Source organism: Lipomyces arxii (assembly GCF_038497795.1).
Source record: "Lipomyces arxii strain Phaff 12-163 unplaced genomic scaffold V1512scaffold_10, whole genome shotgun sequence".
Classification (NCBI taxonomy): Eukaryota; Fungi; Ascomycota; class Lipomycetes; order Lipomycetales; family Lipomycetaceae; genus Lipomyces; species Lipomyces arxii.
In genome coordinates, this window is record NW_027117709.1 from 324037 (window position 1) to 348214 (window position 24178).

At 43.8% G+C, this 24178-nt stretch overlaps 15 protein-coding genes across 15 annotated transcripts; 8 read left to right on the forward strand and 7 right to left on the reverse strand.

Annotated features, from left to right (window-relative positions):
* Window positions 1-19: 19 nt before the first annotated feature.
* V1512DRAFT_248367 (OPT oligopeptide transporter protein-domain-containing protein) lies at window positions 20-2279 on the reverse strand (the record flags this gene model as incomplete). The annotated part of the gene is made up of 6 exons (XM_066914547.1): window positions 20-82; window positions 133-1626; window positions 1675-1846; window positions 1894-1907; window positions 1958-2102; window positions 2155-2279. 6 exons carry the CDS (start codon window positions 2277-2279, stop codon window positions 20-22), a joined length of 2013 nt encoding a protein of 670 aa, XP_066771001.1.
* Window positions 2280-2655: 376 nt separating this feature from the next.
* On the forward strand, window positions 2656-3786 carry V1512DRAFT_291814 (uncharacterized protein). Its single transcript, XM_066918267.1, has 6 exons — window positions 2656-2741; window positions 2792-2859; window positions 2907-3046; window positions 3094-3493; window positions 3541-3597; window positions 3645-3786. The coding sequence occupies exons 1-6, from the start codon at window positions 2728-2730 to the stop codon at window positions 3698-3700; spliced, it is 735 nt and encodes a 244-aa protein (XP_066771002.1). The 5' UTR covers window positions 2656-2727; the 3' UTR covers window positions 3701-3786.
* Window positions 3743-5342, reverse strand: V1512DRAFT_291815 (WD40-repeat-containing domain protein). Its single transcript, XM_066918268.1, has 3 exons — window positions 4691-5342; window positions 4549-4640; window positions 3743-4500 (listed from the first exon to the last, which is right to left on the reverse strand). The coding sequence occupies exons 1-3, from the start codon at window positions 5151-5153 to the stop codon at window positions 3898-3900; spliced, it is 1158 nt and encodes a 385-aa protein (XP_066771003.1). The 5' UTR covers window positions 5154-5342; the 3' UTR covers window positions 3743-3897.
* Window positions 5266-5998, forward strand: V1512DRAFT_264273 (uncharacterized protein). Its single transcript, XM_066916660.1, has 2 exons — window positions 5266-5506; window positions 5560-5998. Exons 1-2 carry the CDS (start codon window positions 5489-5491, stop codon window positions 5983-5985), a joined length of 444 nt encoding a protein of 147 aa, XP_066771004.1. The 5' UTR covers window positions 5266-5488; the 3' UTR covers window positions 5986-5998.
* On the reverse strand, window positions 5956-7655 carry V1512DRAFT_264276 (kinase-like domain-containing protein). The gene is made up of 7 exons (XM_066916661.1): window positions 7469-7655; window positions 7237-7422; window positions 7166-7191; window positions 7071-7116; window positions 6936-7020; window positions 6501-6889; window positions 5956-6446 (listed from the first exon to the last, which is right to left on the reverse strand). The coding sequence occupies exons 1-7, from the start codon at window positions 7592-7594 to the stop codon at window positions 6063-6065; spliced, it is 1242 nt and encodes a 413-aa protein (XP_066771005.1). The 5' UTR covers window positions 7595-7655; the 3' UTR covers window positions 5956-6062.
* Window positions 7656-8046: 391 nt separating this feature from the next.
* Window positions 8047-9070, reverse strand: V1512DRAFT_264278 (histone-fold-containing protein; the record flags this gene model as incomplete). The annotated part of the gene is made up of 4 exons (XM_066916662.1): window positions 8592-9070; window positions 8427-8537; window positions 8250-8377; window positions 8047-8200 (listed from the first exon to the last, which is right to left on the reverse strand). Coding segments are annotated over exons 1-4 (443 nt in total), but the record flags the coding sequence as incomplete, so codon positions are not given.
* V1512DRAFT_276722 (Non-repetitive/WGA-negative nucleoporin C-terminal-domain-containing protein) lies at window positions 9044-12224 on the forward strand. The gene is made up of 4 exons (XM_066917878.1): window positions 9044-9332; window positions 9385-10649; window positions 10696-10789; window positions 10835-12224. The coding sequence occupies exons 1-4, from the start codon at window positions 9077-9079 to the stop codon at window positions 12148-12150; spliced, it is 2931 nt and encodes a 976-aa protein (XP_066771007.1). The 5' UTR covers window positions 9044-9076; the 3' UTR covers window positions 12151-12224.
* V1512DRAFT_226749 (chromosome segregation protein Spc25-domain-containing protein) lies at window positions 11846-13249 on the reverse strand. Its single transcript, XM_066913856.1, has 3 exons — window positions 12879-13249; window positions 12621-12833; window positions 11846-12569 (listed from the first exon to the last, which is right to left on the reverse strand). The coding sequence occupies exons 1-3, from the start codon at window positions 13111-13113 to the stop codon at window positions 12241-12243; spliced, it is 777 nt and encodes a 258-aa protein (XP_066771008.1). The 5' UTR covers window positions 13114-13249; the 3' UTR covers window positions 11846-12240.
* V1512DRAFT_264282 (uncharacterized protein) lies at window positions 13248-15133 on the forward strand. Its single transcript, XM_066916663.1, has 4 exons — window positions 13248-13415; window positions 13472-13583; window positions 13708-13787; window positions 13838-15133. The coding sequence occupies exons 1-4, from the start codon at window positions 13307-13309 to the stop codon at window positions 14983-14985; spliced, it is 1449 nt and encodes a 482-aa protein (XP_066771009.1). The 5' UTR covers window positions 13248-13306; the 3' UTR covers window positions 14986-15133.
* Window positions 15134-15165: 32 nt separating this feature from the next.
* On the forward strand, window positions 15166-18193 carry V1512DRAFT_287015 (actin interacting protein 3-domain-containing protein). Its single transcript, XM_066918101.1, has 3 exons — window positions 15166-15484; window positions 15540-15721; window positions 15771-18193. The coding sequence occupies exons 1-3, from the start codon at window positions 15314-15316 to the stop codon at window positions 18097-18099; spliced, it is 2682 nt and encodes an 893-aa protein (XP_066771010.1). The 5' UTR covers window positions 15166-15313; the 3' UTR covers window positions 18100-18193.
* Window positions 18142-19869, reverse strand: V1512DRAFT_240151 (kinase-like domain-containing protein). Its single transcript, XM_066914221.1, has 2 exons — window positions 19637-19869; window positions 18142-19582 (listed from the first exon to the last, which is right to left on the reverse strand). The coding sequence occupies exons 1-2, from the start codon at window positions 19778-19780 to the stop codon at window positions 18494-18496; spliced, it is 1233 nt and encodes a 410-aa protein (XP_066771011.1). The 5' UTR covers window positions 19781-19869; the 3' UTR covers window positions 18142-18493.
* Window positions 19870-20640: 771 nt separating this feature from the next.
* On the forward strand, window positions 20641-21525 carry V1512DRAFT_276727 (uncharacterized protein). Its single transcript, XM_066917879.1, has 3 exons — window positions 20641-20913; window positions 20961-21093; window positions 21142-21525. Exons 1-3 carry the CDS (start codon window positions 20842-20844, stop codon window positions 21306-21308), a joined length of 372 nt encoding a protein of 123 aa, XP_066771012.1. The 5' UTR covers window positions 20641-20841; the 3' UTR covers window positions 21309-21525.
* Window positions 21446-22055, reverse strand: V1512DRAFT_264292 (Tctex-1). The gene is made up of 3 exons (XM_066916664.1): window positions 21993-22055; window positions 21910-21948; window positions 21446-21863 (listed from the first exon to the last, which is right to left on the reverse strand). Exons 1-3 carry the CDS (start codon window positions 22041-22043, stop codon window positions 21564-21566), a joined length of 390 nt encoding a protein of 129 aa, XP_066771013.1. The 5' UTR covers window positions 22044-22055; the 3' UTR covers window positions 21446-21563.
* Window positions 22056-22175: 120 nt separating this feature from the next.
* V1512DRAFT_264294 (emp24/gp25L/p24 family/GOLD-domain-containing protein) lies at window positions 22176-23093 on the forward strand. The gene is made up of 4 exons (XM_066916665.1): window positions 22176-22365; window positions 22418-22500; window positions 22549-22842; window positions 22889-23093. The coding sequence occupies exons 1-4, from the start codon at window positions 22227-22229 to the stop codon at window positions 23036-23038; spliced, it is 666 nt and encodes a 221-aa protein (XP_066771014.1). The 5' UTR covers window positions 22176-22226; the 3' UTR covers window positions 23039-23093.
* A 96-nt stretch (window positions 23094-23189) lies between these two features.
* On the forward strand, window positions 23190-24057 carry V1512DRAFT_226771 (uncharacterized protein). The gene is made up of 2 exons (XM_066913857.1): window positions 23190-23241; window positions 23297-24057. Exons 1-2 carry the CDS (start codon window positions 23197-23199, stop codon window positions 23813-23815), a joined length of 564 nt encoding a protein of 187 aa, XP_066771015.1. The 5' UTR covers window positions 23190-23196; the 3' UTR covers window positions 23816-24057.
* Window positions 24058-24178: the final 121 nt, after the last annotated feature.

Consider the following 24178-nt stretch of genomic DNA (forward strand, 5'->3'; position numbering starts at 1 on the left):
TTTGCTGTATCCAAATCCTCTAGAAATGTGGCACTTTTAAACTGGTTAAGACCATTGTAACCACACTAAACAATCCCTCACCCTATAAGAACATGTCAGACGCAATCTTCAAAAAATTAGATAGCAACATACCAAAACTAAACCACTGGCACTGATGACCAACGCAACACTGTCAGTGTAGAAATAGCTAGTCTTTCGGCTCAAGTACCAACTACCAAGTCCACCAACAAATCGAGCAAGAGTGAACGACGGCGAGTTGTAAATACCAACACCGACCGCAACCCCAGACGGGATCCAGACCACCCACTTCCGATCTGAGTACAGAGCCTTGACGACCGACAGTGCGCCAAAGATGACTGCAAACAAAAGCGCAAACGACTGCGCATGAGGAGGCAGACCTGCACCTGTGACCAGGCGCGAGCAGTCAATCCACACGACCGCAGTCGGAATTCGAAACACGGCACCTGGGATCTCGTACACGGCATTGTAGAGCTTGTATACGACCGTGGAAAGCGCAACCGAGTATCCGGTTCCAAGAACCTGTGCGTAAAACTGCGCTTTCGGCGAAGCGCCCAAGACGTGGCCAGTCTTCAAATCCTGCATAAGATCGCCAGCCTGCTGAGCACCGGCCTCGGCTACACCGCCAGCAATCAAATTAATCAGCACAGCACCAGGATGGCTTCGAGGTACAATGACTGCAAACAGCAACTGTGAAATCTTGCCGATACCCGAGACAGGGTTAAGATCGGTCTCACCAAGAGCACGGACACCTAAAATTGAAAGAACAAAAGCAATTAAGATGGCAAAAATAATAGCATATAAAGGCACAATCGGAAACACGAACTTAATTCCGATAATGCAAAGCAGTGTGGTACCAGCAATACCAATTATGGTGACACGCTGAGAAACCTGATACTGTTCAGGCGCGTCGACATCTTCTTCTTCAATATGCTCTTCTGCTTGGCTTTCATCCGCCTCAGCCAACACCTGAGCATCAGTTTGCTCCGGCAGTTCGACCGGGATGCTGGTATACAGCCGCTGGTTGCCCATTGATTTGTACAGGCTCTTACCGACAACTACAGTGAAAGAAATCACACTGTCGACAACCATGATGGCCAAACTGATCCACAAGATCCAGCCTTGTCCGCCAGTCTGCCAGTCGTCGATAGGTCCAGGCGACCAGCCGGCTTTAGTGGCCATTGGAGCCAAAATACCCCATCCAAGGAACGCACCGAGCAACATCGAGCTGACCGTCGGCAGTCCCATAATGATACCCTGTCCAACATATGCTGGCGAAGGCTGGAACGTCCACAACCAATTCCGCGCAGCACTGGCCCCAAAGACAGGCAGGTTGCGCAAAAAAGGGATGAAGTATGCGGCAATGGTGTATCCGGACGAGATGTTGAACGACACGATTAAATTATGAATGTTACGCGCGTAAGCACCGTCATCCTTTGCGAGTTCACCGTCGATTTCCTCCTCGGGTGTAGCGACAGACTGGTTCGCCGTCGATGAAGCTTCGGCTACGACGTCTGCTGGCTTCTCATGCAACACCTGAATCATGGTCGCGGTAGCACTTCCTGAGGGGAAACGAAGCTTCTCTTTAACAATGACCTGCTTGCGCAGCTTCATTCTTTAGTACTTCTTTCTGTAAATAAATTGCGATATACTCACGGGAATTGCAAAGAATACACCAAAGAATGCAATACCTGCACTCCAGATAAGAATCTGCAAGCTGGACATTTTAATAGGGCCACCTTCTTCTACAGTCAAAAATTTCTCAAGAGCGGGAATGATTCCAACAAGGCCGAATCCCAAAGGACCTGTGCCAACAGCGACAGCAAGACTAGAAAATAAATATAACGACATCACTAACACTTAAGCTATATGTACCTCTGGACAAACACCTATAACACAATTAGCACAAAACCAACTAAACCAGTATTCACGACTTTACATTTTCAACATCAGTAAATGGGTACGTCAGATACTTGTTGAAAGTCTTGAACGCTGCATACGCCAGCAAAGCTGATGGCAGACTCATCATGGAAATCCATCCTGTTTGCAGCCCAAACTGGAAATTTGAAAACAAAACAATTGAACTAAACACACATCGTCAATATTGCTCCATCTGTCAGTAAACAGCCCACACACCCAATCGCTAGACCGACAACAATTGCTCGAGGTGTAGTCTGGGGCAAATCTATCTTGTCGGTCTTTGGATCCACAACTTGCAATTGCGACGACGAGGCCGAGGAAGATGGTGGGTTCGATGACATTTTCTGCAATTGTTTGTTATTCCTTACTGTTGTTCTCTTAATGTCTCGTCTCGTCTCGTCTCGTCCCAGTCAATTGTGTCTATGTCATTGTAAGCATGTTAAATACGACATCAAATTGCCACCACATCACCACAAACTTACTAAAACTAGCCAATTGCTCTGTAATAAGCACTCTAATAAACTGCCTATTCACTGCACTTTATATACAAACCAGAATTATCGCTTGAGCAGAAATATTGTCCGGAGTTTAGTGACAAAATGCGTGGAGGCTTTATCTAAGAAGCCGCTCTTCAATGTGATTACTTAATATTAATTACCCGGCCTTAAATGAGCAGAATCTAATCAGCGTTAAACGCGTCGAGTCAGCTCTCGACGCGTTGAAATACACGAATCGCAGCTTTTTATATAGACCACTTTACACGGGTGATTTCTTGTTTACACACGCGCAATGACAGAAGATTCGTGGGTGATTCTACTGGACTTAATACAGATCGTTTGTGCTAACAAAATAGAACACAGGCTACTTTTAATGAACTCTCCAAACTCGAGACCGACTTTGAAAAGGCTGAAGTTCAAATTTGTATGTGCTGATATCATACAGAAAACATCATTAGATCTGACCAATAGTGAAATACTCACTAGGTCTGCTCAAGCCGCTATACGAGCGACGAAAAGAACTGGTGAAAAATATCGAAAACTTTTGGGCGTTTGTGCTTCAACAAGCTGGCGAGGATTTTGACCAGTATCTCACTCCTCAAGATGCAGAGGTATGCAAGGCTTGATGAGGGATGAATAGTGAATCTGACGCTGCCAGTTGATTGAAGAGGTCAGCGATATCCTCGTGGAACGAGATGATGTTGATCCTAGAACATTCACAATCACATTCACATTCAACGAGAACGATTTCATGGATACTACCGTTTTAGCAAAGAAATTTACATACATTGAGAAAAAAGACGATGCGAAGGAGGGAGAAGACAGCGAAGATATTACCGGTGCCAGCCGAATTAGATACAGCTCAACTAAGGTACCAATCACATGGAAGGAAGGCAAGAATTTGACCGAGACGACCGAAGGATCACCATTCAGTTTCTTCACATTCTTTGACTGGGTTGGTGGCGAAGATTCTACGGAAAAAGACATCTTCGACAAAGCTCCCGAACTGGCCCTTTTTTTTGTCGAGGAATTGTATCCAAATGCTGTCAAATTATACAGTATGTCCCCTTTCAATTGAATATGTACAGCTGACTAATGTGATCAGCCGAAGCCGTTGACGATGAGGATGATGACTCAGACGAGGAAGAAATCGATTTAGAAGGTACGGTTTTTGTTATCACAATCGTAAATTATAGCTTATCATTACAGACGATGAGGAAGAAGACGACGAAGAAGAACCCCCGAGAAAAAAGAACCGCCAGTAAAGTGTTTGATTATCATGCGTACCATGTATACCAAAAGCTTGATTATGTTATTGTACATTATATTGAATACATAGGTTCAACATCAATCGTAAAGAAACTAAAGAATCCTTTGCAATGCAACAAATTATTCCAAAAACTGATAAACTCGGTAATACATCTGTACAACCGGCGCAGTACATTAAAGTAGTATGATACATTTACTTGGGAGGCGCAACCTCCCAGACATTAATATTGCCGTCATCTCCTCCAGAGATGATAATCTCATCTTCCTGCTCTCCTTTCTCCATGACCGCGCCCTCCTGACCATGAGTCGCACTAGACTTCCACTTCTTACTCCAGATCGCACTATTAATCTCAAACACCGAGTGTGCATCTTCTTCTTCCGCCTCGACTATCCACTCCCCCCTCTTGACTTCTTTATACACCACCAGCAGTCCATCAGCACCAGCAGATACAATTCTGTCACTCCGAGGACTCCAACTGACAGCGTAAATAGGCCCACTGTGTCGCTGCGGTAGAATTGCTTCCTGCTCCCAGTTCTCAGACACAGGGTCGGATCTGAATGTAGACGGAATGGCTCGTGAATCGGTGAGTCCAGTCATGGACACCCTGCTCCAGACACGAACCGTCTCGTCAGCTGAACACGACACTAGACGTGCGTCGCCGTCTTTTGTCCGTTTGTCAAAGTCTATACACCATACTGTTGATCGATGGCCAACAATCTCGCCCGAACAAACCCAGTCGTCTTCGTCTTCTCGCCACAGTCGTATCGTGTCATCGTATGATGCAGATGCTAGTAACTTCATAATGTTAATTCATCTCCAAAGCAAACGTTTACAAAAGCTTACATTTTCACTAGGATGCCATGCCAAGTGCTTGACGTCCTGAGTATGGTCCTGTAAAACCGCTAAGCATTCAAATTCCTCATTATCTTCGTCCGCTATACAGTTAACCCAGCACTGAATAACCATATGTTAAGCAAATACGAACCTTCCCAAATCCAAACACTTTTGTCTCGAGAACAAGATGCCAAAAACGTGCCCTCGCTTGACCAGTCGACAGACTTAACTTCGTTCTCATGTCCTTCCAGCGACGCTACAAGTTCCCAGTCTTCCAAACCAACCACACCGCCATCATCTACTGTGCCTGTGTCTCCCGCCTCATCAGCATACCGGTCCCCGTCGCGTATCCACACGCCAACTGTGCCGTCAAAGCTCGCCGTCGCAAGTACTACTTCCGACGACGGCCCCAGCTTCGGCTTCCATGCGACTGACCTTATACTTCGCTTGTGATTTCCGTCTAGCTGTGCAATAGGAAAGTACGTGTTGAGTGAGTAGACTTGAGCAGATGTCTCTGAAGATGCACAAGCGAGAAGAGGAAGTGTTGGATGAGCAGCCAAGTTCCATATTCTGTCAACATGTGCTGGAATAGAGTGTACCTGCGCTAAAGGCATATTGTTGAAGTGCTAGTGAGCGTATACAAGCACTAACCTGGTGTATAATTGCTGTATATTACTGTGTAAGCTCTCCTCGCAAAGCGCCTGCTGATGTAATTGATCTGTGCTACTCAGATCGCACCCAAAAGTACTTCCAAACCACAGTAACAGGTGGCAGAACTGACAAAACTGCTACAATAAAAGCTTACGGTGGAATACAATTCAGTTCAAATATTGATATCTAATACTTTTATTTTGCACGTGGTTAAAGTAGTGACGTATTTGGCGAATTGGCCAAACATCTACATTGTCCTTTAAGCTCATTGCAATGGGTACGCGTATCCTTGGATTAGATGCGCGACTATCGAGGCGTGAGTGTTGAACTATTTAATATGTATACATAGTTATTAAGAATAGTGTAAAGTCAACGATTGAAGATCTGGACTTACCTCCAGCACCAACAATTACCTCAGACACTTCACTTGACCATGCGCTTGAAGTCGCGTTTGAGCGCTCTGCTGCATTTCTACCTGTAATTTCCAACTTGCGAGTGTCACTTGGATACTTGAGCGTCTTGGATTTGCAGAAAGCCTTTGACGAGCCTGAATCGTTCAATTTACAGGGTTTAGATCTATCAACTGCCTTAGTGCGAGATGTCATACCTATGTTCCAGAACCAGCATAAGTTCAATTCAATTACTCCTGATACACCCTTAGAAGAAGTTGAGCAACTGTTTAAATCTGGCTATGACTTCGTGGTAGTTACAGATTGGTCAAGTAAGTTTGTGCTAGGCATAGCTACACTACAAGATCTTGAAGCGTTTGTTAAGCGTAGACCATCAATAAATTAGAATTTTCACTATACAAAACTTAAAGCACTAAATAGTTACTTCAACGCAAATACCTGAGACGTAAACACACGAAAATATTAAGAGTCTTCTGATTTGACGGTACTGTTAAGTCTAGTAGCTGACCTGACGACTTCCTGAAACACTTTGGTCGCATTTCCACGACTACCAAAAGAAGTGCGCCGAATACTCGGAGAATCAGGCACGGCTAGAGTATCTGAACTACTGCCAGCGGACAAGGTAGACAAATTGGATTTGGAAGACATGGTAGACTCTTCCGAATCTGGCGATAGCGCCGCCATGTCATGATCTGTGAGTCCAAGTGCCTTGATTCTGTTGGCTAGCCTCACAGCTTCGAGCGCCTGTCGTAACTTGTGCCTAGCGTTGAATCCTTCGCGGATATTCGGCAACAAGTCTTTGCTGGTAGCAGTAGTACCTGTCAGCCATCTGTGCTCCAAAAGTTGCTGCGTATAGTTAATGACAAATTCGGCGTTTAAATTAAATGGGTCATAATTTACCTCAGTATGTTTGCGGTCTATGGGGTTGAATTGCAGCATGCACCTAATGAAGTCCTTAGCATCGTCGGAGACTTCTTTCCACTCGTGCTTGGTAAACACAACTCCTTTCTCTTTGGCTTCGAGAATGAACTCTTCGTGTGACTCGCTACGGTACGGGTTATAGCCACATAAAATAGTGAAGGTGATCACACCGATACTCCATACGTCAGCAAGCTTTCCACTGTAAGGCACATGCATTACAACTTCTGGCGCGACGTAACCTAGTGTCCCTGCTAGCGTGTTTAATACATCATTATCTGCGCTCAGCGTCTTTGCGATTCCAAAATCCGCTACGACCAAAGGCGAGTCTGCTGCTGGAGTCAAGTATAATAAATTTTCTGGCTTCAAGTCTTTAAAAATGTCAGACATGAAAAAAAGATGTAATGACATACATACCTCGGTGAACAACATTCTCTTGATGCATGTAGTTTACGGCCTCCACGAGTTCCTTAATTGTAGCAACAGCATCTTTCTCGGTAAACTGAAACTGCATTAGATAGTGCCTCGTGATTCGGGAAATTGTTTATTTACCTTGCCTTTTTCAACGATTCGATCAAAAAGTTCACCTCCAGTTGCACTATATGGAATAAGACTTGAATACGACTATCTACCAAACGGTATCATACAGCTGCGTGACTATGTAGTATTTATCCTGAATCAATCAGTAGTCTGCATATATAAACAGGAATATCCATACATTAGATTCGAACCAGTCCCTGAAGCCAACGATATGAGGATGATGTAAAGTTTGAAGAAGTTTTAGCTCTTCTAATACCATCTCTTCATGTCCTATGACTGACTTCTTCAAAATGGTCTTGATCGCGACTTTCTCACCAGTTGCAATGGTAGTGGCAGCATTTACAATTCCATATGAACCTACACCCTTAAATTTTTAGCAATACACTGTAATATAGCACGTACATACTTACCAAGGTCTGCCCAAATTTGTAATGTGCTTTCTTCCCGTACGATTCCGGCTGATTAGTTAATTTAGCGCGTAACGTATGCAGCGACGCAGACATTGTTGACGCAGGTGATGTATTGTTGAAGCACATACTGTGCAATGATTTAATGCCCTATAGTTGAGTCTACTTATGATCAATTATAAGCTGATAGCAATCAGAAGCCGAGCATACATTTTCATGAAAATTGGTAACCACCAGTTCCCTATCACTGTTTTGGGTACATATACACTTTATCAGTTAATATAATTCAGCAGTGTTTGCAGCACCATAATAAGTGTACGCATGCAGAAATCCCCGTTCGACAATTCAAGAACCGGACTCGTTTCTTTTCATCTTTAGTGATTTACAATTATAGTCGTGAAACTAACGTGTTTATGCCAATCAGATTGTTCAATCTGTTTGTTGAAGGATATTAAGGGGTATATTGTTACTCTTTGTCAGTACGGAACAATAACAAACGAGTATTGTCTAGATTTGCGGGTTAGGGCATCATCATACCGGACAGGGACAGCTATCTGAGCATCTTCAAGCACAATACACAATTCACAAGATCATTTGCATTAAATATAGTAGCATACACATCATTTCTAAACCCAGACAACCCAGTAATAATAGTACAGTTTTTTTTTGGCGGACAAGTTGCTGCTAATGTAGTAGGTCATAGATTTACTTAGTCATAGATCGTTGAGCAATGAACTAAATCATTAGTAAGCTCACCTGAATAAATCAGAGTAACATAACACACCTCTCTATATTTCGCTAGATAAATCTTCAATGTCTCCGAGTAGTTCTCGAAACCTAACGAAGTCATGGCAAACAAAATGTCTTCGCCATTAACAGTCTTTCGTTTCTCAGCTGAGCATTTCTCAGATGCTAACACGTTATGTTAGCAATTATTCTCACCAAGCAGACAAGAATTAACCTTCACTTGTTATAAAAGAGATAAACTCGCTCACACATTCCTGCATACACTCCTTTGCCTCCTTTGATATTTTTGCATTATCTGGTAGTGCCAGTTTCATTATACGAGCAACTGTTAATCTCAATTAACTTCTCACTCACTCAATCCTCTAGCAAAACATCTTACCATTTGCTATTGGCAACCATTTATCCTGTTCTTTGACTTCGTAGTCAGCATTGAACACGTCAGCCTGCTCACTACTGTCTCCCACTTCTCCATTGTCAGTCTCCAGCATGTCAAGAATGTTTGCCATTCCGTTGTCTTGATTCTCTGGTGAGTCCCTATTTGGTGATAATGAAGCCATTATATCCACTACTTGTAAAACTCTGTAATTTGTACCTGCTGAATCTGAAAAATTTGTTGCCTTTGAGTGCTTTAAACGTAGAAGTACAGTCAATTGCGTCGTAAACACAATTAAGACCGGTCAATTCCTTTTTATAATGTATATTCTGCCGTAGTCTGCTACAATTCGGTATCTTAAATCACCAAAAATGGATCTTAGTAGCCTTTCACGGCGCGCTCCGTTCCATGTTCATCATCAGCGCCGCAGCAAAACAATAGCTCGGTTTTAGGTCAACGTGCAAACGACTTATTGTCATTTAAAGATATTTATGGCTACAAGAAGATCTTCTAGACTGAGAACTCGGCAGGGAAGTCGTCAGGTTTCAAATGGTGCTTTAGTCAGACTACTAGACGAATCTGCTGGTCCTTCTTTAAGTGGTTTGGAAAGAGGACTTTTGTTAAATCAACAAAGCGATTCTCAGTATAGCGCTAGAGCAAAAGAAAGTGCAATTGAATTCACTAAAAATTCGAAATACTGCGTTTTAAGACTTCCGGCTTTGCCAAATATTCTGCGATCTCCACAAGGTATAGATCGGTTGAATTATGTCAAATATTCTGCTCTAATCATACTACTTAGAACAAGCATTTAATGGCTCTGTGGACTCTACTTCGGCTTCAGCTCTGATCTTAACGTCAACATTTGCTTATGTCTGGCGATACATTTCTCCTGATCAGCTTCCTGCTACTATATCTTTTCCAATATCAAATGCTACTGGAATACCGCCTCTCGGCGTATTGGTCTCGCCAGCTGCTGGCAGTACAGAGGCTGGTCTGGTGATTGTACATCCACATACTGGAAACTTAATGTATTGGGAAGATGTCGGTGGTGCTATTGCTGAAGGGTTATTGCATCGTAAGAAAGGTGTCGAAGCAAACATTGGACTATACCAAGGAGAAGTGCTGGATTATCTTCAAAACATTGAACCGGTTGGTGTGATTGCTGCTACAAGTTCTGGAAGGTTTGTATTAGTATTGTTACACGATTCTGCGGGTCGACCTGGTGTTACTTGCACTGTCATGCGCGGATCAGGAACGGGCATTTGGGCAAACTTGACAGGTGCACTCAAAGTTAGTGCAACAAGAAGAGATATCATTGCAATCAAACCCGGAGAACTTTTAGGTCGTGGGGAGAGAGTTGCAATTACAGCCAACATCAGAGGCGGTGTGACCATGTGGCACTGCTCGAGAAGCGGTGACTACAGATTACTTTTTGAGATGGATCTTCGAGACTTGCTAATTCGTGCTATTATAGAGGTCTATCCTCAATGTGAGAAAACGTTTCAGGTTCATGATATTGAACTTTTGCCTGGAGACAAGAATGCGGATTCGACCAACAAGGCAATTTTGATCTTGGCATCATTCACGTATGATGAATCAGATCATGGCGAACAAACCTTTTATGTGCTCTTCACAGTCAACTTGGATCCGGCAGATATGCGTGTCGAAACTGCTCACCGGATCACGTGTTATTTTAAAAAATCTGGTTTGAATCCAAAGTTGTACTTACCTCTACCCGGTGTCACGGCATTCATTGTTCTTTCAAATGCTGTCATTATGGTTGACACCGTTCGCCAAAAATTTAGAGACGGACTGGCTTACCGGTGGGAAGATGTGGTCGAGTTTAAGGATTCAGTCAGCGTACTGACTGCTGGCATTGAGCATATGAAGCAGGTGAGCAATCAGGTTTCGCGACACGCTGGTGTAGTAGTGATTGCACGCGGCGCTGGAATCGTTAGGATTGAACGATTTGAAGACGAACGCTCGGTTTCGACAACACACTCGAACGCAGACGTGATTAAAAGCAGATTGGAACAAGCCGTTTATTACGGATATATTGATGAGGTTTGTATAATGGGAGAAGTTAACACTATTTCTGACTGACTTCTAGACTCCGCTAAACTTTGAGCAACGTGAAGTTGGCTATAGCGTGAATGATATTGAGTCTGCTATTAGCATTGTTAGTGATGAAACGATCAACGCAAGTAAGTTATGTTTCTTTTAGCTGAGATGTATCTTAACATCGTTAGCTTCGCCTTACTCTATACAGAGTGACGACATTGTTGAGAGTTTAATCTGGCGATGCCAGTCACTTGGCCATTTGGCTGAACATTTGAGTCCAATTTTTCCATTGTTATCAGTCGATTGCCGTGTTCAGACATTGCAGAAGTTGGAACAGTGTCAGGCAGCACAGAATGTGTGGAAACTATGGTTTTCACCTGCGAACGTTGAATCTCGAAGTAAGATGATTGTGGAGGTCATTTCAGAAATGACGAACGGGACAGACCATGTTGAGCAGTTTTTTACAAAAGAGATTGATCGTATTGGCGAGTTTGTAATTAACTTTTCAAAAAAAAGCATTATTCGTGCGCAGACGGCGAGAGGGCATCGACAGATCATGATAATGCACGTCAAGGAAGCCAATGAAATGCTTATTTCTATTCTCAGTTCGTCTGCATACTTTATACGGACTCACTACAAGCAGCAAGTTTTCCAGCTTGCGGTAGATCAGTGGGGTCACACAGATCCGTGGACGGCGACAATGGGAATAATAGACTCACTTGAAAAGCAGTATCAACTCACTAAAGGTCTGTGTTCCGAACTGTGGGAGCTGAGCGACAAAGGTGAGACAGAGGTTGACTATGACTTGCGTGCGTTGTGCGATCAGTTGGATGAACTAGCCGAGAGCATTTGTCGAGCGTATGACGAGCGTATAGGTTACTGTGCTTCGAACGAGAACCTTCATGTCGACGCAGAAAGTGTGAAAGTTATGTATGCCGAACAGCGCGGGTACTGGCTCAAACCATTGCTTGCGTTTGGCCACGGCGAGAAGGCATTTCAGCTTGGCGAGAAGTATCGCGATTTTAGAACGCTGGCGGAGATGTGCCGAGAAGAGAAGGCGCAGTACGACCGATATGACGACGATAGCAGTCGTCAGTCGCAGGAGGTGCTGGCACAGCGAGTCAAGAATTACTTTGACACGTATGGCTACGAGTTTGCGTCGGTGTTGTACCAGTTCTACATTGACAATGGATACACGACCGAACTGTTTGTCTCGTTTCCGTCGTACCATACGTACTTGAAACAATTTTTGAGCTCGGGCAAGTACGACCGGATGGCATGGATCCACGACATTCAGACTGGGGATTTTGCTGCTGCCGGCACGAAGCTGCAAGCCGTGGCAAGCAAGATGGAGGATACGGTTGACAACAAGCTGTTGCAGCTTAGTATCGCAAAGCTCTGTTTTGTGTCTGCCGGCGCGGCGGGCGCGGGGAATTACGCTCGCAGTGTTGTGGATGTGAATGAGGAGCTTATGAATCTTGATCGAGAGATGGACACCGAATGATGTAATGTATAAAAGTAGAAAGTGACGTTGCGACGGAAATGTATTGTACCTATATTAAACCATTAAACTATCAAAACTCCAGAGGCCCAATCATAAACTACTATCTTTAAAAGCGTTACGGATTTCTTTTAAGAACCTTCCAAAATCTCTTGATTCATTCAGTCGCGCCGTGATGTCGTCCAGAACCGATCTAGGCAACGCGGGCTCGCAATTGCTGATTTCGTAGTCACGAGAAGTCAAATCAATCACAACTTGATACTCCTTGTCCCAGTTGCTTTCGCATAAGAGCCAGAAAATCGCTTTGAGGTAGTCGTCTTGAACGCCTTCGAATCTGAGACCGAGGTTTTGCTCCCAAAACTGAAGTTCCGGTGCGTTTTGAGAAGACTGGACGAGCAATTTTGAGCGCTCTTGTGCTCGTTCTAAGTTATGTTAAACCAATTCACAATAAACCTGTACAGTCCAAAGCATACCTTCGCGCTTCTTTTCGAGCAATTGCTGAGTTTCTGAGATTTGTCGAACGACAGCATCACGCAAGACTGACAATTCCTGCTTCTTTTTTGTGAATTCAGTAATTGACTGCTCAGTTTCTTGCACTTCTTCGGTTTCTCTAGCATTTTCGTGTGCAACTTCCTGTTCCTTCTCTTTGTAATATTCAATTTGGTTTAACATATGCTGTTCTTGCTCTACAACAGTTAGTTTTTACCATATCTAACGAATTGAGTACACACCTTTAGCTTCAGCAATCTCCTTCTCAAATTTATTTCTATCTGATAAAATTCGCTTCCGGTCTGTAGCAATGTACTGATCAAACTTGGACTGAAACGAGTCCATCTTGCGTCTGAGGTTGTCGAAATCAAACACAAAGTCCGGCAGTGTTGTCGCGCTTGATCTGTCAGACTTGCCAACTCCAGAATCAACATAAAGCGAGTCTACACCCGCAGTTATTGATGTTACTGACGCCATTGTTACTATTGTATTGCGTATGAACAAAGTTGTTGTGTTTTGTCAACGCGCAGAATCCAAAATGTAAACAAACAGAACACACAAACCCTAATACACATTGCCGAATCGGGCGATGAAAATTCTCACTGCTGCGAGTGCCGAGTCATCACCAGTCGAAAAGAGACAAAAATCATCACGTTTTCATTGATTGAGGATGTCTTCTGCAGATATTCGTGACATGCTGGACTTGCCCAGTCAGCAGGCGTCCCCTTCTAGTCGGCAGCCACCTTTAAAGAGGCAAAAGACGGATGGCAAGAAGTTGGGTACGATAAGACTGAAAACATGCGATTTATCATGAATTTTGTACTGATTTTAATAGATGGAATTCATCGTGAACTTCATAATTTACTAGGCGAAAATACGCCGGCTGTGACGGTCATTGAGAATAAATTTAAAGAGAAACCGAATTGGATGCAGAAGCCATCACCATGGTATGTCAATGCTTATTTGATTTAATCCAATTGGTCTCAAATTGCTGGATATTTGATAAATATATTGAAAGCTGATTGTTGTGCTGTTGGAGCTGATCAAGGCGCGAATTGCTAACAAGTTCAGGGTGTGGGCAAAATTCAAAAATCAAGCACGATCAGATGGATTGGAGTTTTCTCATTGGGTAAGAGGGACACCGACTGATGGTACGCAGTTACTTTGTTGCAGTGTGGAAATTAATGTTAATAATGTCCAGATGAATACGCGTTCGTGAAGTTTAATCGTCCAATAGATGTGCCGACTTATACAGATGATGAATATAATAAAGTGTTGGCAGATGGAGGTTGGACACCACAAGAGACCAAGTACCTGTTTGATATGTGCAGGGAATATGACCTCCGATGGCTGGTTGTGCAAGATAGATATGAGTATCAGCATGAGGAAGATGAGCCACCTTCAATCAGAACATTGGAGGATTTGAAAGAGCGGTATTACAATTGTTGTAGAAAGTTGATGGAATTACGACGTGAATCTGCAAACACCAGCTGGAATGCGCGTGAGCAGGAAGTATACAATTCAATGAACTTTAATAAAGAAAAGGAAATTATGCGGAAGCAGTACTTGGAAAAACTACTGAGTCGGTCTCCAGCAGAGATTGCAGAGGAAGAACGACTAATTCTTGAGTACCGCAAACTGCAAGAATCTTCAAAGAAATTGGTGCAAGAGCGGAAAGAACTACTGCATCTACTGGAATCCCCACAGACATCACAGTCATTTGCACAGTTCCAAACTAGTCAAGGTTTATCACAACTTGCTGCAAACATTCTCGCCTCAGACAAGAATAGAAGACGGAAGTACATGCCAGAAGGAGCAACGGGTGCAGCTCAAGCTGGTCAACGGCCAGGATCAGCTGCGCCTATGGGTGCAAATGGTCAGGCAGCGGTGACAGTGGCTGCACAAGCTAGCGCACATGCTCACGGACACAAGCTCGCCGCAGGACAAGCCGCGCGTGGATCAAGCGTTCAGTCGCAGACTCCTGCTGTTTCCAAGGCGGAGTTGATTCAGAATGCTACAGCCAAGAAGGTCGCGAGGCGCGTACCTCCCGGTGAAGAGCCATATTACGGAGTCTCATTCCATGACAAGCTTACACCTGGTGTGTTTTTACGATCGTCCAAGGTTGGCATTATGAAGCCTACAGTACAGGCCAAAATTTCATCTGTGCTGAGTGAGTTAGGAATTGCCACGAAGCTGCCAATGCCGACTGCTAAAGTATGCGAGCGATACGAACAGTTGCAACAGGCAATCAACGTACTGCTTGAGACCAAGAAGCAGGCGGATAAGTTGGAGGCAGAGGTTAAGATTGAGCAGGCGCAGAAGGCGGGGACTTCGTCGGCTGCAATTTGATGAAGACGGAGCTGTACAAACAATTCATGAAGGGTCAGGAATATTTAATGTTTCTTTTGTTATTTGGCGTTTTCGGTGTATCAAAATCAAGTAGATTTGTTTGTATTTGACCTTTCTTCATTATGCGCCAAGTTGCGGCTCACGAAGCCTTAAAAAAGTAAAAAGTCTTTGAACTTTACGAGCAGAATGACCTTGTAACTTCAGCGACTACAGTAATTCACACGATTCAATTACTGATCAACAATCCGAAGTTTTGTGCGACCGAATCAATTGTGCGTGAACTTTGCGTTTAATTGCCGCATAACTGTTCTCTCAGTATAGGGCAGACATGAATCAGTCTAGGCCACCGCTCACTACGTCATCTTCTGCATCGTCAATGTCGTCGCAGCTATCGAGTACGACGCCAAGGAGTTCGAGCAGACAGGCCATGACCAATGGATCGATTTCTGTATCGGGTTCCCAACGGTCTGGTTCAGGGAGCACGAGGCGACAGAACGCTGTATGTTGATTTCTCTTTTAAAAGAATAGCAAAAATGGCTGACTGTAAGGATTAGATTAGTACAATTGAGAGTTCAGTTTCAAAGCTATTGACAGCAGCAAAACAATTATTGGACTGTTTGGCTTTGTGGGCTGAAGGTAGCCGGTCAGAGTTTGATGTGTCTGATGTGTATGTGACGCTAGGCCAGGAGTTCAACATTACAAGTAGGGCATTTAGGAGTATTGGAATGGAAGTCAGGTAATAACGAGTTTTTATTGTCAGAAGCTAAGTAATGACGAGAATTAAGTGATCTCGGTGACGTTCCGACCGATTTACGTGAAATCCTGGAAGCAACACTATCAAGAGAACGGTCTCAGGCAGGTCTGGATATGTATTTGCCAGCGGTTCGAGACATCATTCTTAAAATGCTTCAAGGCTTGAAGGAAAAGCAGGCCGCCATGAAGCGAATGGTGTCAAGTCAATCTACGATGCCGACTTTTGCTCCACCTCAGCAGCAAAATAACAAAGACCGCTCGCCTGTAAGACGGAGTAACACATCGTCCGCATCGCCCACTAAAGCAGACTTTTCTGTACTGTCACGAGCAGCGTCTGTCGCTAGCACAAACTCAGGAAGAGACCGATATGTCCTCGCAGAGACGTATGCAGATTCACCGAGTATATATCAACCCCAGCGCGCCCCAATATCGACTTCGAATTCAAAAGTAAATTCATCGGCACCGGAGTACTTCGATGCACCACTACCGGCACCGCAACCGTATCATCCGGGCCCGACAGGTTCGCATGATTATTTGCACTCAAGTGCAAGAGACCCTTTGGCAGCGTTACAGAGAGGTGAAGGGCCTGAACGGAGAGCGTCGCGACGAATATCGGCATATCAGATTTCAAAATACGGTATTGCGTCGACAGAGTATCATACCAGGTCGCGAGGGAATTCGTTAAGCAATGGAGGAGATCCAAGTAAATTGCGCCAGAGTTCGAATCACGACTCAGGGCAAACGGTTAAGGAAGAAGTTGAACTTGTAACTGTACCCGAGTCAAAGTCAGATCTGGGAGAAAGCAATGAGCCGACGGATGTTGTTGAAGTGAAAGTTGATTCTAATTCGTTGGCAGAGCCCAAAGTTGTTCTCGTTGATGAATCGTCGCCAGTCAATCAAGTGCGGTCTGTTGTTGAACCTGAACCTAAACCAGTCGACCCTGAGATTGCGATATTTCTAGAACATGGCAAGCAAATCAAGAAACTTGTGCTCAAGAAATCCGAAATCTCGATTGCAGCAATCAGACTCCTGTTTATCGAGCGGCTGTCTTACTCACCCGGGCCTGAGAACTTTGCGGATCTGACAATCAAAGACGTTAAGACCGAGATCAGGTACGAGCTTGACGAGTCTACAATTGGGGATGTGAAGGATGGATCGCTCGTGAGTTTGAAAGTTCCGGACGTTGCGCAGAAGAGTTTGGAGGACAGCATGACGGCGTTGTTGAACCGATTCGAGGAGCTGCAGACGAGTTTAGGCTCTCAAAACGAAGTTATTTCAAAAATTAATGAAGCACAGGACACGAGCGCGTCAAAACTACAGCAAATTACCACGTTGGTCGAGAAAGTGCTTGCAACCCCACCGCCACCATCACCACCGCCGACGGCTCAGTTGCGATCGCCTAGTGTACGGTCGCCACTGATTGGCACGCCATCTTTAAATTCTGGCGGGTTTCGTTCAACTTCGTTTGAACGCAAAGCTGTCGTCCAAGCCCATCTTGCCGAGCTCGCAGCTCTGCGCAAAGAGTTGGCTGCATTGAGACAAGTTTACGGGTTAGTCGTCAAGGACGTGGACGAGAGTTTGGCCCAGGTCAAGACCAAGGTTGAGGCGGCAAACACGAAGACGCAGACCAGCATCGTCGTGTCTGGAAACGTTGTTGTGCAGAAATATCATGACTTGTTGTCAAAGGATACCGATGAGCTGCTAACTAAAGTCGAGGATTTACAAGACGTGATTGAAGGGCTGAGAAAAGACGTTGCATTACGAGGCGTGCGTCCGTTACCGCGTGAACTGGACGGCACGACGAAAGATCTTGAATCTGCTCTGAACGAACTTGCACGCATGCAGGCGTATGTCAAGAAGGAGAAGCCGACGTGGAAGAAAATTCTAGAGAAGGAGCTTGACAATGTTGTTGAGGAGCAACAATTTTTCACGTTGCAGGAGGATCTCTTGCTCGATTTACAAGAAGATCTTAAGAACTCCGGCGAGACGTTCGACCTGCTCCGCCAGTTCACCGAGGAGCAATCCAAGAACCCGAAATCCCGGGTGCACACGCCGGCATTCGCCGGCAACGCTGCGCCAGAAGACGCAAAGGACGCGGTGCTGGCTGAAGTCAGGGCACTGAACCCGAATCATGAGAGCAGGGTTGAAGCGATTGAGCGCGCCGAGCGGTTGCGGCAAAAAGCAAACGAGAGCCGGGTTGATGAATTTGAACGTGAGCTTGAGGAGTTTGTTGGTGAAGGCAAGCTTAAGAAGTCTGGCGGGATCGAGGAGGTTGAACGAGTGCGGAAACAAAGAGAGGACCAGATGTGGAAGGAGTACGGTGAAATACAAGCTGAGCTCGGACGGAATCGCAAGAGATGAGATGGCTACGCATTATGACAACTGGATTTTTTTGTTTGTAACGATATTTGCATTTTGAATAGGTGTTTATAATGTAATAACTTTATTGATCAGAGTAGTGTGAGGTCCTGGATTACCTTGACCATCCTTTCCAAACCAAACAACATCGCGATAAAGACATTGATGCGTGCGCCTCCGTAAGTGCAAAGAACAAAATTGACAAAAACACACAACTTGAAAACAACAAAAAACAACGAGACATTAGAGAATTGATACTAATCAATACAAAAAAAAAACTGTTTTTTTCCACTATAGCAACAAATCTAGTAAACCTACACAAAAGACAAGAATGATAAAATGCACTAATTAACCCATATTAACAACCCATGCGATATCAGACGTGTACTTGCTTCTTTTAACCACCGCAGCAAAACATACCGCACTTCTCCCAAAAAGTTTTCTTCTCCGCACGCGGACCATTTGAGGCTTGCTGTTGAGAAGGCTGCTGTTGAGGTGACTGCTGGCCACGTCTGCTTTTGCTTCCGTGTCGGACGACGACAGGTGACGGAGGAGGAGGCTGTGCTTGGTTGAGCCGGGCTGCCGTAAGTTGGACTTGCGAATGCCGTGGTGTTGCGAGCCGTGGGTCGTTCGACGAGTGGTAGTTTGCATTTGCAGAATAATGCAAATGCTGGGAATTGGAATGCTTACTGCTGACATCCCATCCCTTACCGCCATTAAGCTTCATCCAATCGTAGTCACCATCTTCAACCTCGTTAATTGAACGCAAGGCCTGAGTGAATAAATCACGCAAGTAGTCATAGTCAGGAGTATCTTCAAATCCAAGGTTACGAACATAGGTCAGGTACTTCTCGAATTGTTCAGGAAATCCATCACACAGGTCCTTGATCTGCGTTGTCTGCTTCTTTTCGCCGATCTTCTCATACTTCTGCTTGTTTGTGGCAGCCTTCAATCCCTGCCATGGCAAACCGCCTCTGAGGAAATACATAAAGACATGACCTAATGCCTCTAAGTCATCTCGCCTAGATTGTTCACGACCAAGATGTGTATTGATTGACATGTAACGAGCAGTACCGGAAAGACTTTTGCGCTCGCGATAAGGAATATGTTGCTTTGTTTTTGGGTCACGGTATTGTTTTGCCATACCGAAATCAACAACATAAATCAGATTTGCATTCTTTGTTCCAGCTCTACCAATAAGGAAGTTATCGGGTTTGATATCTCTGTAGATAAGGTTCTTCTCGTGAATGGTCTGAACACGAGTAATCATCTGTTTAGCGACCATGACGACTGTCTTGATTGAAAATCTGCGACCGCACCAATCAAACAAATCCTCAAGACTAGGACCAAGTAAATCGATGACTAGAATGTTGTGGAGTCCCTCCTGGCCAAAATAATAGACATTTGGGATTCCAACACAGCCTACCAAGATCTTGTATGTTCGATATTCATCCCGTAACTGTGGTGCATCACTCTTACGAGGTTCCTAATGATTATTAGCACAGAACTAATTGAATTGGTTGATTGATTGTGAACGTACAAATTTTATAGCGACTTGCCTATTATTGAGGAGATTCGTACCTTCGAAAATGACACCAAATGAACCTTCACCAATTTTCTTACCGACACGGTAATGAACACCGACAACGTTAGATGAATGCAACTGACCAGGAGCCGATGCCATAACGAGATGATGGATTTAAGTGAGTGTGGGGTATGCAGAGTGTATGTGGTGATGTTCAAGTGGGCGATAGGGGGGAGTAGTGAAAGGAGGGAAGGGGGAAAAACACAGCCAAAAAGGCGACAGGGCAAAAGAAGGACAAGCTCGGCGGCGACAATGATATTTACCCTTACCCTGGAATTACTAGTCACACGTTCCAGCCAAATTCTGGATTACAACTTGCACAGCCACAGATGCCTCACGACAGACGGCGGAGATGACCTAAGTCACCTCAGGGCACAGCCCAAATGCATAGCCTTTCTATTAATAAATAAAGTTTAGTAAAATGGCTATTTAACGTATTGGTTTGAATTTAAGGGTGACACCGTGGAACCGATCGTCAGGTGTCTATTTATGAACGAGCACACGTATATTGTCAGGGTGCACGTCTTTTATGTTGAATACTATATAACTTATAGCAAGTAAGAGTGTTTTAATGATAATGAAACAGTGAATACGCGATTATTTGATGACATCAACGAGGTTCGCTCTAGAACTTAATCTAATCTTATCTTTTGACAGAGAATGTCATTGCGCTCGTTATTTTGTGCCATCCAAAACAGATGCTTGCACAAATCCACACTAAAAATACGTCCTACACTTTCACTAATTACTCGTAAATCAACTACTCAATCAACAAAATGTACTGCAACTAAAAGTAGTTTCGCTACAGTTAGAGAGTCTAGTGTTGATATTTGTAAGGGTCTAGTGTAAATTTATCCACGTGGTCGAGGCCATGCAGATTATTGAATGCATTTAATATACAAGACCCTTAAATAATGTAACTACGCGTCATGGTTAGCACGTTCGTATCGTCAAATTCAACCGGGCTTATAGAGAGCTTTCTCCAATTTCTTCCATTTTTATTCAATTTTCTGCCTTTAAAGTGTTATCAAATTAAAACATAATTGCAGCTTAAGTCTGATATTGGTGGTTCCAAAAGGTTAAATACCATTCAATTCGACTTCTGGCCATATATTCATTTTATATATTAACTCACACGTTGTCCCAGATCTATTTCACAGATGTCTGCAGCTGCTGTTATGACTGGTCCTCCGGGGAAACGAATCGCTCTTCCTGTTAGAGTTGAGCCGAAGGTAGAAAATTTCTGTCTGTGATTGCTTGTAATATTCTAACGCGTCAGGTTTTTTTTGCAAATGAACGTACATTCCTTTCATGGATGCACTTCACTGTCATTCTCGGTGGTTTAGGTGTAGCTCTACTTAATTTTGGTGATCGGGTAGGCCGGTTTTCTGCTGGTCTTTTCACAATAATCTGTACGTTCTTTCACTTCCGTTGTCTGCTTTGCTCGTCTAACTTCATAGCTATGGGAACCATGATTTACGCTCTTGTCACATACCACTGGAGAGCGTCTGCCATTCGCCGCCGTGGTGCTGGTCCATATGACGACAGATTCGGACCTACAATGCTTTGCTTCTTCCTCCTAACGGCCGTTATCATTAACTTCTTCCTCAGAGTCACCTCGCCTTAAGCGTCAAAGCGAAACTAAAAACCCCATGCATCCACTATTCGCTAAAAGCATAGATCAAGCGTTTTTTTGGCATTACTTCATTTTTGTATTTTACGATTGTAACCTGTTTGTTTGTGTTTTATGTTTTATGTTGTCATCTACATACGGTATTGGTATTGATAGGTGCTTTCGCACACGGTTGTGATATATACATCTATTATACATTGCCCTCATCCCACACATTGATCACTTCTATCATTGTTGCCGTCACGGTAGCTATTCTCGCGCAATCCAACTCACGCTAACAACCGTGTCTACTCCGTGCTCGCTGTCTCCTCCACTAAAACTATAGTTAAACATTCCGTCCTTCTCACTATTCCAAAACGCGCCACTCCCGGTATGAATTCCCCGTGTCGCGCCCGGGCCTCGCTGGATCACTGTAACGTACACTATAAACTTATGTGTTTGGCATGCATCAACCAGTTGCTTCAGTGATGATTGTACGATGCTCTGTGTCATTGCTGCAACTTTCGCGTGTTCGTAAATGTAATCCTGTGGTATCGCGTCTTCACATGCCTACTTATTAGCATCTCATGCATTTCAATTGCTAAGATGTTCGTGCCTTCTTACATATTTCTCCTAAGCGATCGATACTTATGGGCTCTCAGGTCAGTCTAAACTTTTAGTCTCAATTAAACAACTTACTGTATTACCCGCCAGCTTCAAGCTATCTTCCGTCAATATTGGGGCGGACATTGTCTTTTATTGAATCTACTTGAATCTGTCTTTAAGGCTCATATATGATGCCAGATCGTGCATTGTACCCTAGCCCTGCTCTGCTCTACACGTCCATCAAGACAACCACATTTGATTTTACCACACGCAACAGAGTGAGTAGACATAAAGAACTTAAGAACTACAAGTTAATTTTACAGAAGAATGCTGATTAAAACATTACTACCTACTGTGTTATTGATTGCGACATTCACATCGCATGTCTCTGGTTTATATTTCTACCTCGAGGGATCAGAGCGGAAATGCTTTTTAGAGGAATTGCTTCAAAACACACTTGTTGTTGGTCAGTATTTGTTGAGCTGACATGATTTGACGCAGGACTAACGATTGAATAGGATTTTACAATGCCGAGGAGTTCGTTCCAGAAACAAATGCGTTCGTTCAGCCTCCTACTTTAGGAGTCCAGATTACAGTCGAGGTATGCTGTTCATTAGCGTGTCATCGCAATCAAAGCTAACGTTACAAGGAAATTTTTGACAACAATCATAGAGTCGTCAACCAGCGTGGTGCCGCGAGCGGCAAATTCACATTCACGACTGCAGACTTGGGCGAGCATCGCATCTGTTTCCAGACCAATGTCGGTGGCTCCGGCTGGTTTTCACGACAAGCTGTCAGGGTTCATCTTGACATTGCTGTCGGAGAGACGTCTATTCTCGCAAAAGATCACACCAAGAGTGAGAAATTCACGACACTTGTTGAAAAGATCCAAGAGTTGAATCATAGATTGACTGATATCAAGAGAGAGCAAGTTTTTCAGCGCGTATGTTTATGAAGTAGAGTTTTTGTTTAATTATTAATGTGTATAGGAACGTGAGGCCGAATTTAGAGATGAAAGTGAAAACACAAACGCGCGTGTTGTGCGATGGAGTATCATTCAATTGATTGTCATTGGCGCGACCTGCGCGTGGCAATTATCTCATCTCCGTGGATTTTTTGTTAAGCAGAAACTTGTTTAAGCGTTAGATTTGTTTTGTATATATAATTTAAATGCCTATGAGATGTTACATAAAACTGTTGACTACTGTAGAGTTTATAGGTACGAGCCCCTTACCATATGTTAAAAAAATTCACAGATCGATTAATCAACTCAACATTTAAACACACCGATACAGACATGTCAGATATTCTTGATCCAGTTGATGAGCCAATTAGTACTCAGGTTAGTGTGGTTATTTTTGCTACAGCTCGTGATTGGAGTGTTAATATGAATATAGGATGGTACAGACTCAGCAAGCGCACAAGATGATCTCGAAGCCATGAAGGCAAGAGTCGCCGAGATGGAGGCTGAGGCCGAGAAGTTGCAGCAGATGCAAGCAATGCTAGAAAAAGAAGGTCAGGAATTGAAAGATGATAAGGAAGACATTGACGCGCGGAGTATCTACGTTGGTAATGTCGACTATGAATCTACTCCAGAAGAGTTGCAGCAGCATTTTCAAAGCTGTGGAACAATCAACAGAGTAACGATATTGCTTGACAAGTATACCGGTCATCCTAAAGGATATGCCTATGTGGAGTTTGCTGAGCCAGGCTTCGTCCCAAATGCACTAGTGTTAAACGAAAGTCTGTTTAAAGGACGCAACTTGAAAGTTGTTCCAAAACGAACAAACTTACCAGGAATGTCTGCCAGAGGGCGAGGACGTGGACGGGGACGGGCCAGAGGAATGTTTCCTCCTAGAGGGGGTTATCGTGGAGGATATCGTGGTCGAGCTAGAGGGGGTTTTACCCCTTATTGATTCTACTGTCGATTTAATAGTGGCACACAGACTTGTACTATTGCAGAAGAAACGAGTGTTTTACGGGAAACCAAAGTTGGAAGAATGGTTAGATTAGGACATTGAAAATGAGAAAAAGAAGACAAGGATGATATGATAAAGAGTAAAGACAATGGTCGATGAATTGTCCAAAGCAAGAATAAATGACAAAAGAAAACAAGAAAACAAGAAAACAAGAAAACAAGAAAACAAGAAAACAAGAACACATGAACACAGAACATAGAACACAGAACACAAAAAAAATAAGAACAAAGAAAAAAAGGCAGGAACTAACAAATGCGAAATCAAATCTTTTGCTGTAGAAACTGACTGTACTGCATTACT

Excerpts from the sequence above, each read along its gene's own strand:
- V1512DRAFT_291814 (XM_066918267.1), top strand. Across the intron at positions 3,047-3,093 it reads TCACTCCTCAAGATGCAGAG|TTGATTGAAGAGGTCAGCGA; the intron begins GTATGCAAGGCT and ends TGACGCTGCCAG. Across the intron at positions 3,598-3,644 it reads GGAAGAAATCGATTTAGAAG|ACGATGAGGAAGAAGACGAC; the intron begins GTACGGTTTTTG and ends TTATCATTACAG.
- V1512DRAFT_291815 (XM_066918268.1), bottom strand. The coding sequence starts at position 5,153 with ATGCCTTTAGCGCAGGTACACTCTATTCCAGCACATGTTGACAGAATA. Across the intron at positions 4,641-4,690 it reads AAGTGTTTGGATTTGGGAAG|CGGACGAAGATAATGAGGAA; the intron begins GTTCGTATTTGC and ends TTAACTGTATAG. Across the intron at positions 4,501-4,548 it reads CATGGCATCCTAGTGAAAAT|TTACTAGCATCTGCATCATA; the intron begins GTAAGCTTTTGT and ends AACATTATGAAG.
- V1512DRAFT_264276 (XM_066916661.1), bottom strand. The coding sequence starts at position 7,594 with ATGTGCTTCAACAATACATCACCTGCGTCAACAATGTCTGCGTCGCTG. Across the intron at positions 7,423-7,468 it reads ACAAATTTGGGCAGACCTTG|GGTGTAGGTTCATATGGAAT; the intron begins GTAAGTATGTAC and ends TAAAAATTTAAG. Across the intron at positions 6,890-6,935 it reads AGAGAATGTTGTTCACCGAG|ACTTGAAGCCAGAAAATTTA; the intron begins GTATGTATGTCA and ends ACATTTTTAAAG.
- V1512DRAFT_276722 (XM_066917878.1), top strand. The coding sequence starts at position 9,077 with ATGGCTACAAGAAGATCTTCTAGACTGAGAACTCGGCAGGGAAGTCGT. Across the intron at positions 9,333-9,384 it reads TATTCTGCGATCTCCACAAG|AACAAGCATTTAATGGCTCT; the intron begins GTATAGATCGGT and ends CATACTACTTAG. Across the intron at positions 10,790-10,834 it reads TGATGAAACGATCAACGCAA|CTTCGCCTTACTCTATACAG; the intron begins GTAAGTTATGTT and ends TAACATCGTTAG.
- V1512DRAFT_226749 (XM_066913856.1), bottom strand. The coding sequence starts at position 13,113 with ATGGCGTCAGTAACATCAATAACTGCGGGTGTAGACTCGCTTTATGTT. Across the intron at positions 12,834-12,878 it reads GGAGATTGCTGAAGCTAAAG|AGCAAGAACAGCATATGTTA; the intron begins GTGTGTACTCAA and ends TAACTGTTGTAG. Across the intron at positions 12,570-12,620 it reads GCTCGAAAAGAAGCGCGAAG|AACGAGCACAAGAGCGCTCA; the intron begins GTATGCTTTGGA and ends AACATAACTTAG.
- V1512DRAFT_264282 (XM_066916663.1), top strand. The coding sequence starts at position 13,307 with ATGTCTTCTGCAGATATTCGTGACATGCTGGACTTGCCCAGTCAGCAG. Across the intron at positions 13,416-13,471 it reads GACGGATGGCAAGAAGTTGG|ATGGAATTCATCGTGAACTT; the intron begins GTACGATAAGAC and ends TGATTTTAATAG. Across the intron at positions 13,788-13,837 it reads AAGAGGGACACCGACTGATG|ATGAATACGCGTTCGTGAAG; the intron begins GTACGCAGTTAC and ends AATAATGTCCAG.
- V1512DRAFT_287015 (XM_066918101.1), top strand. The coding sequence starts at position 15,314 with ATGAATCAGTCTAGGCCACCGCTCACTACGTCATCTTCTGCATCGTCA. Across the intron at positions 15,485-15,539 it reads GCACGAGGCGACAGAACGCT|ATTAGTACAATTGAGAGTTC; the intron begins GTATGTTGATTT and ends TGTAAGGATTAG. Across the intron at positions 15,722-15,770 it reads AGTATTGGAATGGAAGTCAG|TGATCTCGGTGACGTTCCGA; the intron begins GTAATAACGAGT and ends ACGAGAATTAAG.
- V1512DRAFT_240151 (XM_066914221.1), bottom strand. The coding sequence starts at position 19,780 with ATGGCATCGGCTCCTGGTCAGTTGCATTCATCTAACGTTGTCGGTGTT. Across the intron at positions 19,583-19,636 it reads GGCAAGTCGCTATAAAATTT|GAACCTCGTAAGAGTGATGC; the intron begins GTACGTTCACAA and ends AATAATCATTAG.
- V1512DRAFT_276727 (XM_066917879.1), top strand. The coding sequence starts at position 20,842 with ATGTCTGCAGCTGCTGTTATGACTGGTCCTCCGGGGAAACGAATCGCT. Across the intron at positions 20,914-20,960 it reads CTGTTAGAGTTGAGCCGAAG|GTTTTTTTTGCAAATGAACG; the intron begins GTAGAAAATTTC and ends CTAACGCGTCAG. Across the intron at positions 21,094-21,141 it reads TGGTCTTTTCACAATAATCT|CTATGGGAACCATGATTTAC; the intron begins GTACGTTCTTTC and ends CTAACTTCATAG.
- V1512DRAFT_264292 (XM_066916664.1), bottom strand. The coding sequence starts at position 22,043 with ATGTCCGCCCCAATATTGACGGAAGATAGCTTGAAGCTGGCGGGTAAT. Across the intron at positions 21,949-21,992 it reads TGAAGCTGGCGGGTAATACA|CCCATAAGTATCGATCGCTT; the intron begins GTAAGTTGTTTA and ends CTGACCTGAGAG. Across the intron at positions 21,864-21,909 it reads TAGGAGAAATATGTAAGAAG|GCATGTGAAGACGCGATACC; the intron begins GCACGAACATCT and ends GCTAATAAGTAG.
- V1512DRAFT_264294 (XM_066916665.1), top strand. The coding sequence starts at position 22,227 with ATGCTGATTAAAACATTACTACCTACTGTGTTATTGATTGCGACATTC. Across the intron at positions 22,366-22,417 it reads TCAAAACACACTTGTTGTTG|GATTTTACAATGCCGAGGAG; the intron begins GTCAGTATTTGT and ends ACGATTGAATAG. Across the intron at positions 22,501-22,548 it reads GAGTCCAGATTACAGTCGAG|GAAATTTTTGACAACAATCA; the intron begins GTATGCTGTTCA and ends TAACGTTACAAG.
- V1512DRAFT_226771 (XM_066913857.1), top strand. The coding sequence starts at position 23,197 with ATGTCAGATATTCTTGATCCAGTTGATGAGCCAATTAGTACTCAG. Across the intron at positions 23,242-23,296 it reads ATGAGCCAATTAGTACTCAG|GATGGTACAGACTCAGCAAG; the intron begins GTTAGTGTGGTT and ends ATATGAATATAG.